Consider the following 15,669-nt stretch of genomic DNA (forward strand, 5'->3'; position numbering starts at 1 on the left):
CTACTGTGCTGTGAAATTAGATTCACAGTCTCCAGCAGAAACTCTCTCACACACACACCAACACACCCCCACACACATCCACGTGCACACCCTCCATCATTAAGCTTCACTCCATCGGCCTGCTTCCCCTTTTCTGTGTGTTAAGGGTGTTATTATATATCAGTCAAAAGTCATAGATGAAGAGCATCTGGCCTGGTCTGCCATATTGATTCGGGGCTTATATAGTCTGGGCATCCTTTGGCTATTTCAGAAGATGTGATAGGCTGATAAGCTCCTACAAAAACACAGCCTTCAATGTGTTAGCACCAGCTGCCCACATATTGAGAAGGATTATTGATATGGCTAACAGTACTTGGCACGGTGTTACCAGACACTACACTTAATGAATCACTATTGATTTCTCCACAGATGCCTGCGTTGTAAAGTGCAATCTTCTTTCTTCTGGGGCGATAAATTGCTAAATCATTTTTCCAGACTCCTGATCTGCTATAGAGACCAAGGTACCCCCCATTATAAGGTCGTTTCATTTGACCCCAGGTATCGAGTAAGAGTGAATTACCCAATATGATGAGCTGGGGTTTGCTTCTGACCCCCACCCCAGCGCTGGTGCCTGCTGCCACCTCCACACGGTACTGCACTCCAGTCTGTAGACCCCCGACAACTACTGAACGGATGGTTGCATCCACAGACTTGTTGACGTGAAGGCGTGTATCGTTGGCTAAACACCAAATCTGACACACACAGACACAGAGGAGGGTATTTAGCGTAATGTTTTGTTACACATGGTTGAGAAATGCAGTGTGCATAGGAAGTGGAAGATGGGCTTACCTTGTACTCCTGGATGATGCCATTCTGTTGGTCAGAGGGAGGGGGGTCCCATGACACACTGATGGATGTGCTGTTATGGCTCCCCACCGTCAACACTGACACTTGCTGAGGAGGTGCACTAGGAGCTGATGGTTTATAGTGGGAATAAGAATGAGATATAACATTTTGAAAGATTATTCAGGTTCCTTGCAAAGCTATTCATAACCATGAAAGATTTCACAGTTTATCAAACAAAAAAAATAAAACAAAACTGGCATTTTAGGAGACAGATCTCAGAGTGGCATGTTTAAGTCTTATTGGTTGTGTCTCTAGAAACATAAATCTTGCCCATTCATCTTTGTATTATAGCTAAAGCTTAGGCAGATTAAATCCAAAAGTCATACAAAACTGTTTATAAATTTTCAATCATAGGTATGAATCTTGAGTTTTGAAAGACACGGAAATGCTTCAATCCAAACAATCTTTCTGTATTGAAATATAAAATGCCGACTAGCCTCCCTCTCCTTGCAGAAGAAACACTTTCCAGGAACATGAACCGAATGCCTTGATGTTTTATACTTTGGATTGTTTGCAGTGTAAGATTGTAGCTATACATTTCTTTTTGCATCTTGAGCAAAACGAAATGTATGGCCCTCTACAGTCCTTCCAAAATTATTATGGGAGTCTTATTATGTTATTCATGGTTATCAGAGAAAACAACTGAGAAAACTTACAAGCCTGACTTTTCAGATGTTGATTTAGTGAAACACAGACAGCAATTTTCTATCCACCTCAAAATAACATACTTATGTTAGTCTATCACATAAAATATAGATTTCAAGGAAAGATTACGGAAATCGCTCGCTATTCTTATTAGAAGGAAAGAAGGAAGTCTTGTGTATTTTTAATCATTTCAAAGTACAACTTGTCTCTATCTCTTCCCTAATTTATATTCATACAATAAGCCCTACAACAAGGTACTTTCAAAGATAGCCTGGCAGATGGTCTCTAAAACAATTTATCTCACAGAGTGGAAGATTCCAATATCTTAATAGCATCCTGAGTTATGCAGGCCAAGCATTTGAGGTCCAAAATGTGCTTTTCTTAATTGCAAAAATGACAGCCATTCCAAGCAGATCAGCAAGTTTAGATATGAGCATGAACTCGTGCCAAGAAAAAGATGAGATGGTTTGTTGCCACAAATGTGGAACCCTAAGGGGCCAAATTAAAACTCTCCTGTTAATAAGTTCTGTTTCTTTTATTAAAATGTTCAAATTGGCTTAGTAACCTGCACGGAGAGATCAAAGATTTAATAAGGCTAAACAGGCAGAGGAGGGGCAAACATAGAGCTTGTGCAACTAAACAAATGATCTTCTCTTGAAAAACAGGGTATGTGAAGTAGTTTCTCATAATTCCCATTAAAGTAGAGATATGTTCGAACTGAGTGGATAAGAGAAGTACCCTGACCCCGATTAAGAGGTTGTAAAATAATAACTCTCTTTGCAGTGTCCAGATAGCATGCAAGACTGGCCCTTTTAAAGCTGTGTAGAGAGGGCAAAGCAGGTGATGCATTATCTTGGCCAGACTGCAGATTTGAGTCCATATCCGGAGCTGAACTTGCATCTGAAAATGAGCAGGTAGGAGCACAAACAACTATCTTTCAGAGGAAATATTATGCTCTATACAGCATGTATTAGGTATGATGCAGTGGCGCCAAGCCATAAGGAGAGCTCAGCGTCTGGCTCAGCTCATAAGACAGAAATTCAGAGTTAATTTAGTTAGCTTGTACTTAAAGAGGAGCTTTCATCAAACATGACATGCCTGCAGAGGATCTGGTGGAATGGTAATAAATCCACCCTTATCATTTCATACCTTTAATAAAACATTTAGAGGGCTTTGCGTATGCATAAATTTAGTTGTTTCAACTTTAGAGACTTTCTGGGAGAGCTGGTTTTAGACGGACACACATATTTAGTCTTCTGTACTGATAAGTAAGAGTAAACTCATTTTGGGCATTTTTTGTTAACACAAATTATGATGAAAGATCATAAAAAGCAACATGGCTTAGTGACATCGAAAAAAGTTTAATGTGAAGTGAGGTCAGTAACGATAAAACAGTAAAGGAGTTAAGGAGCCATTTGAGAGGCCTCAGAACTTCAGCTGATCCCAATGATATCCATCATCCATTAATGGAGGAAAACATGGAATAGCACAAAAACCCTCTTAGAAGTGATCAATCAAAATTAAGTACTAGAAAAAAACAAAAAAAAAATATACAGAATTCCAAAGGAAACAACACATCTTAAAAGAAAAGAACAATAACAAAAACGCTTGCGTCAAAATTAAAAATTTTTCTGCAGAATTACCCAAAACAGCATTTTGCCAAGAAAGTTAAATGACAAGTTAAAATAAATAAGAAAATAATTGTCATGGTCTTGGTTCTGCTGTTCTTTACTTTGCTCCTTGTTTTCTAGATTTATTGGTTTAATTCCAGTTTTGTTGTATTTCTAGATTTATATTAGTTCTCATGTTTTCCTGTTGTCCCCTTTTGCCCTCTTGTGTGTGTATGTTCCTTTCCCCTTGGCTCCCTCGTTGTCTCCTCTCACACCTGTTCCTTGTCTGCTCGTTAGCCCTCCCTTTGTCTCTCTCTCCTATATATGCTCTCCCTCTGCTCTCACTCTTTGTTGGTTCCTTGTCTTTGCTGTCCTCCCGTGCTGTTGTCCACATTCCTCGTCTCTCCCTGGCTCCTCGTGTTCGGTTTCCCCCAGATGTCTCCATAGTTCTGGTTCGCTTTGATTATTAGTTGGATTTTTGCATTCCTGCCTTTGTTACTGTTTTTGCCCCCATTAAACTTCCAAGAAATCTCCTCAGCCTCTCTGCCTCTGCATTTGGGTCCTCTACAACAACCAAACCCTGACAATAATATACCTACAGTCAGTTGTTGTTAAAAAGGTTGGAATCACACACTTAATGTTTTGAGAACAACCAATGCCCTTTTTTTTCAAAAGGACCAGGTATTTACACAGGTTATTCTGGTATTAAAATTTGTTTCCTGATCTCAAAAATTTGAAGTGAAACAAAAAAAAGCAAACCCAATAAGAAATGTGTATGAAGGTATTTACTTTTCAGAGCACTTTAGTATAAGAACAGACTACAAAGCTGTTTGGTAGGTGTGCTGCTATGTGCATCATTGCAATGGCATTATACTATACATATTAATAAATAGACTTTTTACAGTTAATTAAGCAAAAACAAGCAAACTAATTAAACTCTTCCCTTAAAACATCCAATCTGTTCCACCCTCTAGTTTTTCATTATGAAATCTTGCTATTAAATGGTTTCACTGTACAGTAGAACTGCTTTTATTTCTAATTAATATATTATAATATACCACAAGGTAAATCCTTTCCATTGCTTTTCATTTCAGAGCACCTGTCTAAAAAGATGGAGGTTTTCCAGTCACACAAACACTTTCCATTAGAAGGAACCATTAAGTATATTCCAATAACCCTTAGATGTATAGGAAAAGTCCCCCAGGATGTATAATAGCTACAACACCAGTAATGACTCAAGATAACATTACTAGAAATGATCCTGAGTGAAAAATGTCAAGGAGCATCTATCTTGTCTGCATTTATCCGATTGATGACCAGTATAGCTGCTGGCTTATTTATCACAATCCATGTGTTTCAGAGAACATGTTTATGTACTCATCTGCATGGTTAAACTAAAACCACTAAAACGGTTTACTGTCCTGCTGTACAGGAGGCAGAGCAGATAACATAAGGGGGTTTGAGATAACTGTGCAAGTTATTTGTGAGTTTCAGTAGAAAAGATATTTACTTCAAAATGAGCTATTAAATCTAAGTCTAAGTGTAAATACAAGCTATTGTCTAGAATGACCAGCCGTACTATTAGGTACACCTATTCATTGCTTATTAAGACAAATTGAAAACCATCTAATTACAGGAATCTAGATGTGAAAAATATGATTTTCTGAATTTACACTAAGCAATATGTTGGGAAACTGATTATTTATGTGAGTTTAAACCTAGCATGGTCATTTGAACCAAATAGGGATGGTTGGAGTAATTTAGAAACTGTTGATTTCTTTTATATTCGATCAAGGGATAAAATAATAAAAATAAACAACAACAATAAGCAGCGGCATTAATCTAAAATTCCTTATTGATATCAGAGATGAGAAACAAATGGGACAACTTGTTCCAGATGACGTAAAGGCAACGGCTTACATAAAACACCATAAACAGGGTATACAGAATACTTTCTAATACCTTGAACCTGATGGTTGGCAGCAGCAGGAGACCACACTCCTGGCAACAAAAAATAGCTGAGGCTAAAATACATTCAAACACACCAAAATTGGATAATGCCAGATTGGGAAAAAATTGCCTGGTCTAATGAGTATCCATTTCTGCTCTGGCACTGAAAGGGTACCGTCAAAATTTAGTTTAATTGATTTGAAAGCATAAATTTATTCTGTTTTGGATCAGCTGATTGTGATGGGAACATACTTTATTGTCCAGCTTTGAATCACTGAGAACCATCTGAATTTCTGCCACACAATATGTTATAGCCCACCTGAGGACTGCTGCTGACCAGTGTTTTTTTAAACCCTCTCCTAATGGATTTCACAAAGCTCAAACAACCTTAATCTGGTTTCTTGAAAATGAAAATGAGCTCACTGCTTTGGAACAGCCTTTAGTCAACAGATATTAGAATTATGTTGGGATATGGTGGGACAAAACATTTCTATTGTGAAGTGCAGCTATAGTTTTATTATTATCTGGGCCACAATCTTTGAGGAATAATTCCAACACTTTATTGGATTTATAACCAATGCAGTATTCAGACAAGTATGAAGGCAGACAGACATTGCAAGGACCCATAATGTGTTACCTTATAAATCGGCTAGTGAGTGTTTCTCTACAATAGTATTTGTTCCATAAATGATGCACTTGGCTTTCCTCTACCAAAACAAGATGCTAACAATTGACTAAATGCTGTATTTTTCACCTGTCTCTTTAGCACATCATTATTTCTTTCAATTTGTCACTAAACATGTTGGAAAACCTGAGGATCCTATAGATATAGGGGACAGAAAATCTCTACTTATGACTAACCAAAATTAATGCAACACAAAGTTTAATGGACGGAACATTTTCTCTTTTATCACTTCATTATGCCTTGTAGTTCAAGAGTAGGGGTTCTTTTTTTCATTTTATTCCTTTGGCATATATTCAGGTTTAACAGAAGCAGAGACTATCTGCCAATGCTTTACTAAGGTAATACAAGCGTCTTTTTTCTAATGTTTGATCAGAATTCTGCTGAACACATCCAGGACTATGGATAATGATAGCTCAAGCCAATGTTTTCAGTACCATATTTCCTTGTTCGCAGTATCTCAAGTAAATACAGCATGTGTCTCAGTCGGTACAAATCTCTGGTGATGCTGTGGGGCCATTATAATTGGGTCCCAATGCAGTAAGTCTTCCTTTCTGCACCAGTTGCAAGCAGTGTTTTATGGTCATACACAGTTGCTTTAGAAAAATGTCTTTAAACATCAATAATCCTGTTGCAGTTTTGTCTGTGTGCAAACCGGTTCCTCTGCTGTCCAAGAGATGTTACACATGGTCACAGTGAATTAAGGCTCCTTTTGTTTTGCTCAGAGGTAAAACGGATTGCGTGAATGAGTCATTATAATTCATTCTTCCCTTGGGGAGAATTGTTTATAAGAGAGACTTTAACTAGAGATGTGTTCTAAGTATGCTGTGGTTCCAATTATATTAAATAGTTCAGCAGCATTTCAGAAGATCCATACCAGTAACTGGAAAAGATAAAAACTACTAATAAAAAAAAAAAAAAAAAAAGGAAAATGGGATGGGATTTTTACTAAGAAAAACCTAGACTTGCTTTATTTTACTTTATTCTGTTTCACATGCATGTTCATTATACAGATTTTACGTATATTAATCATAACTGGCAACTTTAAACATACTATTAGATATACAGTGCCTTGCTAAATTTTTCATTTAAAAAGCCGGTGATGAACGTCTTCAAAACATTGTTGTCTTACTGAGCTAACAAGTATAAACTGCATTACATCTATAACCTTTAGGCACCAATGTAGATGGACATAACAGGCAATTTTCAAACAGCAGGTTTTGATGCTTAATTTGTCATGATCTTGGCACCTTTAGGCTGGGTTATTGCTCTCATCTGCTCTGCTCCGCCCTGTGCTCACTTTCTCTCTTCAGATGCAACTGTTTCTGCTACTATTTAAGCCTACGGATCCTAGCCTTTGGTGCCAGAATGTAGATTTTACAAAACGGTACACTATTTACAAAACTAATAATGGATGTGACAGTCTCCTTAAGTGTTCAATAAGGCTGTGATAAAAGAAATAACAAACATAAAAACACAACAGAAGATACCAGTTTCTCTGTGTTATTATTAAACTGTTGAACAACTCCGTCTTTAGCTGCAGCAAAACAATATCGGAGATTTTAGATGAAGGCCTATTCTGATATTTTTTGGCTGAAATCGGACCGATATCCAATATCAATATCAAATTGGGACCTCACTTTCACTGCCGTGTATTGTAAAAAAAAAAAAATAAATAAAGTAAAAGAAATGTGAGCAAATCCACAACCTCCTCTGCACAACACTTCTTGCTGGAGGCCATTTATGCCATTTGTTCATTTCAAAACGTCTTGGTCGCACTGAATAGTAAACACAGCTCTGAGCCACTATCCTCCTCATTCTGTCTTTTTACCAGGTGAAGCAGACACAATAGAAGAGCCCAGTGAAAGTCCTGTAGAGACCTCCCCTGCCCCCAAACACCGCCCTTTACCTTTGCAGATTAACATATGTGAATAGATAGGCACTGAAATGCAAACACGCACACATCAACACACATAAGTGGTGTAACACTGGCCTATACATTTTTCTGTGTAATGGTGCTTGTCAAGAGCCAATTTCATGAAAATTTTGATCTAAATAACATATAGACCTAATGTGAAAATGAGTTAAGAATAAAAAGTGAATAAAAGTGTGAAGAACACTTGAGAGTGGGAGACTGTATGTTTGGAAGAACCACCTACATCCTGAGGGATGTGCCAGTTACCAGGTTAAAGCTCTTTAAAGCAGAGCATTTTTGCCTAGTCAACCTAATACATGTGTAGACTTTAGTACACAGACTGGTGGGCAACAAAGTGGTATAGTGGCATGTAAGGAGGAAGCCTACCTTCATTTTGAAACAAAACTGCCCTACCTACCCAAGTCTGTAATAGCCAAACTCCAGAAAGCTAGGCGGGTTTGTGCTCTTTCCTCAAAGCATTCTCCCTTCTACTAAGATCGAAACTGGCTAGAATTCCTCTTTTATTACAAAAATTTCAACTACAATGAGTATCCTTATTTCACACATTTACCATTTTCTGTACACGGCTTTTGGCAAACGATAATAGGAAGTCTTGAGACTTTCTTTCAGGGATAGCTTTCTTTGCCAAGTTTAATCAGGGCCATATTTGTAAAGTGCCATTCTAATAATTGCTCTGTCAAAACGTTCTTCTACCTGAGCAGTCAAGCTATGTAGCTTCTCAACTGCTAACATGACTCTATTAGTGTATGTATATACTTTTCTAATAAATGTCCTTTATGTCTATTTGGGCAAAAGATGAAGAGCTCAAAACTTAAGAGAGTATTTAATAAGCTAGCATTAGCCCTAACCACTGTGGCACTGAATATTTATGGTTGATATTACAGTACAAGACAGTGATTTCATATGGTGGCCACACAATTCAAGAACAGACTTGGAAATAAAAAAAAAAAACATATAAATGTCATTAAGTTGTTCTGGTCTAAAGCATATAGTCCCAAGAAAATAAACTGACATTTGTTGGATAAGTATGAACATTTTTGCAAAGCATTGAAACTATAACTACCAACAGAAATCTGAAATCCTCAGCCTGAAAAACAAAGATAAAAGCTTTGATGAAAGCCACAGTGGGATATTCAATTTGTACTGCAAATACCAAGACAAGTGTGAAAAGTAGCTGATCTACTGACTTGAAAAAACAAGAGAAAAAGGAGGACAGAAAGAAGTGTTACCACCCTTAAGGCTGATTGGTAAGTGTCTTAGCGATAGGGGGTCATATAATGCATGTCTGGACATGAACATGACAGCAGGGGTTCAGAGCTAAGCAGAGCTCTCTCCATTTAGAGAACTGAGTTTAAGGCACACGAGATGATTTCTGCCCTCCCCCTCTGCCCACCATCCCACAGAGGCCTTGAATTGTCAAAGAGCCCCACTGTGATGTGTTGGAGACCTGTTTTCACACACAGGGGATATATAACACTGCACCAGTAAGTGTGGGTGGGTGGGTGTACTTGCAGTGCCATTATCCATTACTATCAAACCATGAAGCCCTCATCAGTGGCAACTAAACACAAAACTAAAATGAAACACAACATGAGCCCAACTGCTTATGGATCAACAGCTAAATCCCAAATTAAATATAATTACTAAGTTAAGAAGACGGAAAGGTCAGAAATGCAAAGCCACATACCTTCTTCCATGGTACGTGCTGTCATGGACTCGCTGTCAGCTCCTTGGAACTCATTAAAATACGGTCGCACCTTGATCTCGTAGACAATGCCTTTGTTCAGAGCAATAAGAGTTACATCCCTCTCTGAGGCAATCCTTACGTCCTGAATCTGCCATGGCCCGGGAGAGGGCAGCCCAGAAGTTTGTCGATACAAAACCCGGTAGCCTTGAATGAACTGGGATGGGTTTTCCACCTTTACACAGGGAGAAAAGGGTAACAGTCTTTTAAATGCATATTTAGTTTAGGAACAGAGAAAAAGAAACCATTACTATATGTGCATTTTACCTTTAACTCACTTATTTTTACTAATTTATCATATTATAAAAACTATTAAATGCAATTTAATGTACAGATTTCTTAGACTGTATGGTGACTAACACAAAGTAACATATACAGTAAATGTGCAGGAGAAGAGGTCGGATATTAATTGCATTCTTGTCTCTACGACCCCCACAGTGAAAAACGTGTAGGAAATGTTCTTGCAAAATACCTTCAAAATAAAAAAAAAATATGATGGCGATAATCTGAGAGCAGCAAATTTTAGGTTTTTCCACAGATTCTTAATTAAATTAAAGTCTAGTCCTCGACTTGACATCTATAAACCATGAATAACTCTGGATTATCACCATTCCTTTGAAGCTTCTCATTAGAAGGTGACCCCAGAATAAAGTATTTTGCACCTCTGTATTTAGCTCCATCCATTTTCCTATCAACTCTACAAACTTTGACCAGTCTCCATGTCCTTACTGAAAACAACTAAATCCACAACATGACACTGCCACCATGTTGTTTTGATGTGGCATGTTTAAAATTAGTTTTTAGTTCCTTTTGTGTTTTGTATGTAGGTCAAAACGTCAAACTTTTAGTCTTATCTGACCAGAGCATCTAGTTCAATGTTTTTTCTGCTCCCTGCATGGAAAAAATTAAAGACCACTCATTTGAATGCATAGCTAGCATTAGAACAGAAAACAGACCATTAACTATATGTGCATTTTTACTTTATGATCATAAACTCTCATAGAGAATAGTTCAACCATGTTTTTTTTTTTTTCCCCTACGACTATCACACAAAACAAGACTGTTTAAGCGTATGACTAATAGCTGTCCTATCACCTGAGTTGTGTCTGGGGAAATGCTTGGACTTAATGCTTTTGGTTTACAAATTGTTCTGGAACAAATGAGACCATTACAGGATAACTGTATTTATAACCTATCAAAGACAGCAAAAAAACTAGTATTCAATGTTGATTATGGTCAAAATGTACGGTTAAGTCGATAATTGATGGTGGATCAACCATCAAACAATCATCTGATTCTGGCCTATTAACCAGTGTTAAGAAGTCATTAAATGAATGTTTTGTGGTCGAATTCAAATGATTGAAAAGCCCATGTCTAATCAATGCTGAATTAATGTATGCTGTTTATCACTCTCTTCTCCTTCCCTCCTCCGCTTTCAGCTCTGGGTGAGAGGCTTTTATCATTGGACATGGGTTATCATGTTTTAAATTAAGCACCACATGTTTAGGATAGTAGGTTTGGACTTTTCTCTTTACATTTTCTGACATGTCTATGAACATTATTGTTAACAGTTTCTACATAATGTGTAGTCAGAAAAAAGTAACTACAAGAAGTTGTGCGGTAACCCCATTCACATGGGCAGTATACATCAAAAACACAAGCTCTTTTGCATTTCTTCACTCTGTTTACTTGTTTGCAACCTGCTTCTGCTTTTTGCCCTACTTTTGCAAGGGAGGGTAGGATTATAAAAAAAAAAAAGAAAAAAAAAAAAAAGCATTTTCCAATTTGTCCTCAGAATGATGTTGTGAATATGAAATAGGTAAGTAGAGATGGTCTCTGGTTTAACAAGGATGAAAAGAAAGCCAGCAGGAAACTGGTACTATTTTCAGCTTGTGCAACACACTACCTAATTATTGTTATTATGTATCCAAAATGTGAAATTGGGGGAAAAAAAGGGACATTTGTGCAATTGCTCTCGCAGGACATTTTTTGAACTTAGCTAGAGTGACTTTTTCTATCAATATCAGGCCAAATGTATCCTGGCTCATAACCTGCTTAGACAATGAAACATTTTGGAGTAATTAATGTAAGTCTTCTCATCAAAAATGGAGGGAGTTCAAATGTTTATGGATTCTGATCCAAAATCTAGTTTATCATACATGGATACCATATGGGTAACTAGTAGGTAACAAGCTGGTTCCAACCCTTCTTACAGTAAGTGTGCTTTGTGCCTACAAAGGCAGGTGCTATAGAGACCTTGTAAACAGAGTAAAACACAATCCCTGGATAAATTGTTGCCTGCAAACTGTTTCCAGGAGTGAGACATGCATCACCTAATGGTGATGTATTTGCCCTGAACACACACATTAGTCTTTATTCATGCTCAACCTCAAACCAATTTAAACAACAGGTGTTCAGACTGAATGTATATGCAAGCCAAAACGCATCTGTTTACAAAGAGGAAAGACCTCAAAGTAGCCTGATGCAGTTTAGATTTACCTTTCAAATGATATGTAAAGCAGAACTTCAAGTTGTTTCCCAAAGTGTTGCATTGTATACTCACTGTCCATGTAACCTGCACTGAAGTGGAGCTAAGGACCACAGGATTATGCATATTGACCACAACTTCCCCTAGCTCCTTCTGGACACGGCGATGGTCTACTCCTTGGACTGTGGGACTAATGTCTGAGGGGAAGAGAGAGATGCAGACACGTAGGTCAAAGATAATTACTACAAATGATTTATTGCTGTTCAGTCTTATCTTCTTACCCTGCGTCCGGACAGGCTCAGACATTGGGCTTGGGTCCCCTAGTCCTTGAGCATTCACAGCCCTTATTATGAACAGGTACACAGTGTTTGGTCGTAGGTCCTTGACTGTAAATTTGGTTGTTTTCACGTAGTCCGCCACTGTTTGCCAACTATTACTCACAGACTGGCTGTAAGAAAAAAAAACAATAAAAAACAAACAAAAACATAATTATATCAAGCTCAAATAACAGTATGGTATATAAGGCTGTTGATTTTCGCTTTTGAGGAAGGTATAGTCTGCCTTAGTCTCCAGTATTTCTTTGCATCTCATAATGCAGCACACACAATTTGATCCCTCACTAAGCCATGCGATCATTAGATTTTACCGACATGCACCATGCACCACTGCTACTGTAGGTAGATTACACAAAGGCTACTCAAATGTTACAGCAGAATCTCTGAAAATAACATAACTAAACCTTATCTATGTTATACAGGAGCTCCATCTGCACAGGGGAAGTTTTATTAAGCTCTGTTTACCAAATCATAGAAGCAATTGAAACAGAATTTTTCTTTTGTAGAATTCTGGGACACTGAGATAATTTGATGTTAAGTTATTCCTTAAACAAGGCATTTTTATTGTTGCAAATGTAGCTTGTAGGTATACCAAAATGTATTTATTTATTTGTTTTCTTTATTTTTTTTTTTCTAAGCAAATGTGACTCCCCTGTTAATGCATGAGCATTTTCTTTTGACTCTTTATATTTGAATTTTTTCTTTGCATCAAACAGCCTGGGCTTGCTTGAACTCCCTACAGATAGAACCCCCTACGTTTGCTGTAACATTCAAGTTTGGGTCACTAAGTGTTGCTTTTGGGCACAGGTCATAGACGTACCCGAAAGCCTCAATGACATAGGAGGACACTGGGGAGCCCGCCTCTGGCCCCGGTTCCCATGACAATGAGATACTGCTCTTGGTAACGTCAGTGACCTCTGGCTTGGAGGGTGGCCCAGGGAGGGCGGTTGTGTTGTGTGACATGAAATCCATGAGGTCAGTGGAGTCTGAGGAGAGAAAAGAGGCTGAATAAACACTCTTAAAATCTTTGAACTTTTTCAGATTTTGCTGGTTTACAGCTATAAATTTTATTTATTTTATTGGTATTTTATGTCATAGACCAACACAGAATTGCAAAGTAATTTTTTTTTTATACAAAATGTATAGAAATATCTTGTGCACTTGCGATGTATATTCATACAGTATTAATTCTGTATGTTTTAGTAGTAAAAACATGCTAAAAACGCCACTAAAGGACAGATGCAGGACAGTGATAAAGTTGGGGAGAACTGGACAATGTAAGGTAATGAAAAAGAATATTAAATGTTTAAAATCTCATGGAGCCGCAGTTCAATCTACCTTCACACCTAATAAGACAAAGGTTTCTGTTTTGTACAGATTCCTCATGGCTAGGAGAACGTTAATCAGGGAGGCAGCAAAGGTCTTCCTTTAAGTGGCAGAGATCCACAGCTCAGAATGAAGACCCTGTCAACACTAAAACTATTATCTGTCTGCTGGAATTCTTGTATTTATGAAATAAACTGCTAAAATATACACAAACTGTTTGAAATTTGCCAAAAATCATGTACATGCGGCAAAGGTTGAAGATAGTGTAGTAAATTGGATGATTTAGCTAAAGTGCAAAACATTGTGTAGCACAAAGCTAATGCAAGAAACATTTTGTACTGTTTCAGGATTAGATTTTATATTTACAAACCATATGAATTTCTGTCAATCTGACTCAGTTGGAAATATTTTTGAGGAAATCTTTAGTCTGTTGGTGCAAAAGCCAGTAGAAACAAAAGACTTGCAGTGGTACTCGGAGCTGCAGATTGTTCTACAAAGTATTTACTAAAGGATATGGATAAAAATGTATAAAAAAAAAATAGAAATCCTTGTTTTCCTTCCCTTTTACAACAATAAACCCCTTTGTCTGGTACAGTCACATGGCATCCGAATAAAATTAAGATGTAGTGTAGTGTGAATAAATGTGGAAATAAAAAGACTCAAGGAGTATGAGAAAATTTCCGACTTCATAGGAGTGTCTTAATCCATTAAACGAACTATTCCCACAGACCTTTGACATCTAAGTAGGCACTCCAAGTTGTTTCTCCACTGGAGCTGGTAGCAACACAGGTGTAGAGTCCAGAGTCAGATAGCTATGGAAACACATTACGATATTATTCTTCTTCTCATATATAATGTCTTACATGACAGTTTAATTTCTGAGTTGTAACACATGAATTCAGCATTAAAAAATCAAACAGTTGGATGAAAGCATGCATCTTAAATCAACCCCATAAATATTTTCCACAGATCCATATCACACATGATACTGCTTTCAGGTTTGTTCTCTATCATTGTGTTCAGCTGAGTGCAACAGCCTTTGTAACTGTGATCCCTGATGGCTGCTACAAGCTCCTGCATCAGTCTGGGCTTTTGAAGAAGGCTTGCAGCTCGCACTACAGTAAAAACGCATTAACCTTGCCTGGCCTGCATTTGGCACGGGAAAATCTGTAGAGTGGATGAGTGGAAACTTTACTATTGGCCAGTGAAAAAAAGAGATGCCATTAAAAGCTTACATTAATTTTCTTAATTGATTTCCTCCAATAATGGTCACACGCCATTCCCATAACCATCAGCATTCCCATCACCAGTGCTGACACAGGAAATGAGAGATACCACAACGTGTTTCATACCAGCAAAGCTTTAGGAGCTGCTGACAGAAAAGCTATCTCTTGGGAGAAGGTAGAGGAGTGACATAAGAAGGACACTTTGACTCAACACTGTGTATAGCAGATTCTCCATTATACCAGCACCTTCAGACTCCTCTCAGCGATTGCTGTCCCTGAGTCCTTGATTCGAACTGCTGCCTCAGAGATTCAAACTAAAAAGCAGCGTTTAACGACTCATAAAAATCAATACTTGCTATTCATCTTTTAAAAGCAAACTGACTGCACTTGTCCTCTTGAATTACGCTTGGCTGACATCACCTGACAGACCATCAAATCTCTTTATTCTTTCAAGTGATGCACGAGATCTGATGCATAAATAAAGCAATAATCATCCAGATTTTTGCTCTTTGTGATATATTTTAAATCTGAACTAAGATAGCATTTATGTTCGGTTCTAGATTAAAGAAAAAGGGTTAAGTCTGAATATTTGCTGATGCATCTTGCATGTTGTTGGTTAGTTTTATGGGGCGTTTTAATGTTTCATTTAACAACAGTGGCTGTCGGTATGCGCTCCATCCAATCCAAAGGACTTTTTAAAGTCCCCATCTTTTTTAGATGCTTTTTCACAGGGGACTTCTGTGATTGTTTCCTGTAGCAACCCATCTGCTGCATCAGGTTAGAGTACCAACCAAACCACTTCTAAGTGAACCGTGTTTCCTTGCAATTATCTCTAACACTTC

At 37.7% G+C, this 15,669-nt stretch overlaps 1 protein-coding gene across 2 annotated transcripts in view; it reads right to left on the reverse strand.

Annotated features, from left to right (window-relative positions):
- The window catches only part of LOC119786101 (roundabout homolog 2-like), a 118,894-nt gene that overhangs the window by 23,964 nt on the left and 79,261 nt on the right, over nt 1-15,669 (reverse strand). For both annotated transcript variants that reach the window (XM_038289197.1, XM_038289196.1), the window contains 7 exons: nt 14,332-14,413; nt 13,096-13,261; nt 12,222-12,388; nt 12,016-12,137; nt 9,396-9,627; nt 829-953; nt 560-731 (listed from right to left, as the gene is read on the reverse strand). In XM_038289197.1, coding sequence (XP_038145125.1) covers nt 560-731; nt 829-953; nt 9,396-9,627; nt 12,016-12,137; nt 12,222-12,388; nt 13,096-13,261; nt 14,332-14,413 — 1,066 coding nt within the window. The remainder of the gene's footprint in view (nt 1-559; nt 732-828; nt 954-9,395; nt 9,628-12,015; nt 12,138-12,221; nt 12,389-13,095; nt 13,262-14,331; nt 14,414-15,669) is intronic.

Source organism: Cyprinodon tularosa, unplaced genomic scaffold (genome assembly GCF_016077235.1).
Source record: "Cyprinodon tularosa strain WSP-4 unplaced genomic scaffold, ASM1607723v1 ctg265, whole genome shotgun sequence".
Classification (NCBI taxonomy): Eukaryota; Metazoa; Chordata; class Actinopteri; order Cyprinodontiformes; family Cyprinodontidae; genus Cyprinodon; species Cyprinodon tularosa.